A 3,011-nucleotide genomic window follows, 5' to 3' on the forward strand; every position below is an offset into this window, starting at 1 on the left:
AAACATCTTCATCGTTACGACGCTTTCTCTGTGAGAAAGCAACTATTTGAAAATAGTTGGAAATTGGTCACGTATCGAATAAAAGTAATATTTTGAAACAAATACTGTCCATAGAATTAATTGTATATCTGCTTTTTGTATTTTTTACGGTAATAAATTATCAATTTTAAACAATTCTAATTTAGTTACTTTTAAATGTAATCATAAGTCATAGGCTATATGTACTCGCATAAAAAACAATTCTTGAGACACAAATTTTGTTTAAAAATTTTTTATTAGAATCTTATTTTTATCCATTTATCAAATTGAGCCTTATTTTAAGACGACATTCGGAAATTAACTCGACACCATACTTACATAAAAATTGTTCTATGTTGTTCTAATTGTTTTAAGCTGTTTACATTTTCCCTTCAATCATATTTCAGTAAACCATCCTGCTAACAGAGTCGTATGTGATTTTAGGAAATCCCGATAACCCTCCAATTTGACAAACGTCTCTAGATCCTTCACAACAAAATTTTCAAAACAATATTTTTTTATATAATCTGCATTGTGTTTTTCTGCAAAACTCAGAAGCTCAAGGATATTCTCAAGTTTTATCTTTGAGATGAGACTTTTTTCGCAGATCAATTTGAGTTCATTAATTTCGTATCTGTCGTCAGCAATCAAAATTTCTTCAGCAGTATCATTCAGGTTTTCCACTTTTCCCGCGTACATAAATCGAAGTACTTCTGTAAATACCTTTGGATCCATTTCCTCGATTTCTACCTTATTGGAAATCGATTCCTTCATTTCATGGCAGAACATTCTTTGAAATACTGGACTGTGGGCTGATAAAGCCAATTTATGCCCAACGAATTTCTCTTTTCCAATTAATATTTGCACGTCGCTGAAAGTATCATTATTCAAATAGGCGTCATATATTATTGATTTGTTCTTTTCACCAAGTGTGCTCTTATGCTTTTCATATTCTCCTACTTTACATAAAATCATGAACTTTCCATTAAATGTAAACTTTTCAAATCTTTTTGAGTCAAGCGAGAAGAAAGACATTGGAACCAATTAAAATCAACCGTTGTTTTAGCTAGACTGAACAGTGTTCCTTTTGTGGGATGCGTGAAAGAAATTTTGATCGTATGATTTTTTGGAATACTCAAACGATTCTCTACACAATTTCTAAGCCACAGTCCTAAAGTCCAATGGCCGTCTTCTATCTCGTTCTTTCTCATGTCAACTTTAAATCTCTCATTGCTCTCTTTTGGATTAAAATCGTTCGATCCAATAGTCACACACACAATCACCCCTTTCAGTGAATTTATCAGTATCTTTTACAATCCACAAATACTTAAATCGAAGATTTTTTCTGACTATCTTGGATTCTGAAAACAATATTTTTATTACTCAAGATCTCTTTGATATACATCTCTTTTTAAATTATATATTTAAAAAGAAAGAAAACTTTGCTAAGCACACGCGGCCTTTAACCAGGCCACCAGATGCGTCCTCTGGTTGTGGATAAATGGTCTCTGTACCGAGAGGTTTTACTAGATATGGCTACAAAGGTAAATGATTAGTCACGACCAATGGTTCAGGCATGTTCTCGAACAAAAACCCCCCTAATACAAAAGCGAACTACCATATTTAATTAAAATGGTGTCAGGGTATGGTATCTCAGAATAACATTTCCTCATCTCTACTAGCAGAGCTATGTAGGGATTTACAAAATATATCCCAACAAATCGTGCGAACAAAATGGTTTATTTTCGAAATCGAAAGCAAAAAATAATCCCAGGGGGATTAGACAAAAGCCCCTTTGGAAAAAGCATCTTCTTTTGAGAATATGGGAAATACTGGAAGAGTTTCAGGCAAAGTCCGATGTGCCGTCACACCGCAGTCTGCCTAGTCCCTCCGCGAATTGACTGAGCGGTATCAGGCAAAGTCCGAAGTAGCACTTTCACTTCGGACTCTGCCTAGTCAAATCGCGAAATGCCCGACAAGCTCAGTCAAAGTCCAGAGTAAAAAGAAAACCTATGGGGTTTACTTTTTCCGCTGCACAGTAAGCTGGCTCTAGAATTTACAATTCAAAATAGTCTACAGGTCGCAATTGTGAGCGGATATGAAACTTTTTTTTAAATGGTCAGCATTAAATTTGTAAGAAAACTTATTGATTATATTCATCAATTTTTGTTTTAATATAATTATTTATTCAACGGAAGTTATTTTTTGAAAAAAAAAACTAGAAAAATAAGATCGATATGTATCATATTTAACGTAGTATATTTCTAAATTCTAAATACGCGACAAATTTTCTGCAATTTTTAAGGCACTGAATTTGCCTAAGAATTTAATTTTCATCGCTGGATTTTCCGCCTCGTCAGCCATCGTTAAGAATTTTCAAACACACGGTCGATTTATAAATATTATTCCGAAGCAATAAAAACAACTTATTCGGAAATGTACACTGAAACTCGAACCATAAGATAAAAAATTTACTTTTATAATACTTCCAACATTAGTACAAGAACTTCTTTTCAAAAACTATCCAAACTTCCACAACCACGTCAGGAACTATATTAAACTATTGTTATTTTGAGGATAATTAAGTAGTTGCATCAGTCCCAAAATAAAAGGGCGGTGGGAGGAAAGGGGTGGTAAAATAACATTTCTTGATTATTTAAGAATCTAATACGAAATGAAAAGGAAGTTTTGTTTTGAAGCGTTATTTCGAAACAATCATGAAAGCAGATATTCAATTTACCTATTTTAATCAAAGACAGATTTTTTATCTGTCATACTAAATCTTAGTAGCAGTGTTTAAACAGTGATTTTCGATCTCAATAAATTAATATGTGACTGTCCGCGAAGAAACGGACCTTACGCGCCAAAGCTGAATTTTACAGTACGGGTGACAGTGATCCCAGATCTGAAACGAGATGCGGTCCAATACTATGACAGGGCTATGTCCGTGTGAATATAGTAGGAGACGCTGTACATGACTGAGTTGCGCGCGC

The 3,011-nt window shown here is 33.8% G+C and overlaps 1 protein-coding gene across 1 annotated transcript in view; it reads right to left on the minus strand.

The window, feature by feature from the left end:
- Positions 1-335: 335 nt before the first annotated feature.
- LOC117174936 (speckle-type POZ protein B-like) overlaps positions 336-3,011 on the minus strand; it is a 14,410-nt gene continuing 11,734 nt past the window's right edge. The window contains exon 2 of the mRNA XM_033364399.1: positions 336-1,379. Within this exon, the coding sequence (XP_033220290.1) occupies positions 415-1,053 (639 nt within the window). The 5' untranslated portion in view covers positions 1,054-1,379 and the 3' untranslated portion in view covers positions 336-414. The remainder of the gene's footprint in view (positions 1,380-3,011) is intronic.

Source organism: Belonocnema kinseyi, chromosome 1, assembly GCF_010883055.1.
Source record: "Belonocnema kinseyi isolate 2016_QV_RU_SX_M_011 chromosome 1, B_treatae_v1, whole genome shotgun sequence".
Lineage (NCBI taxonomy): Eukaryota > Metazoa > Arthropoda > Insecta > Hymenoptera > Cynipidae > Belonocnema > Belonocnema kinseyi.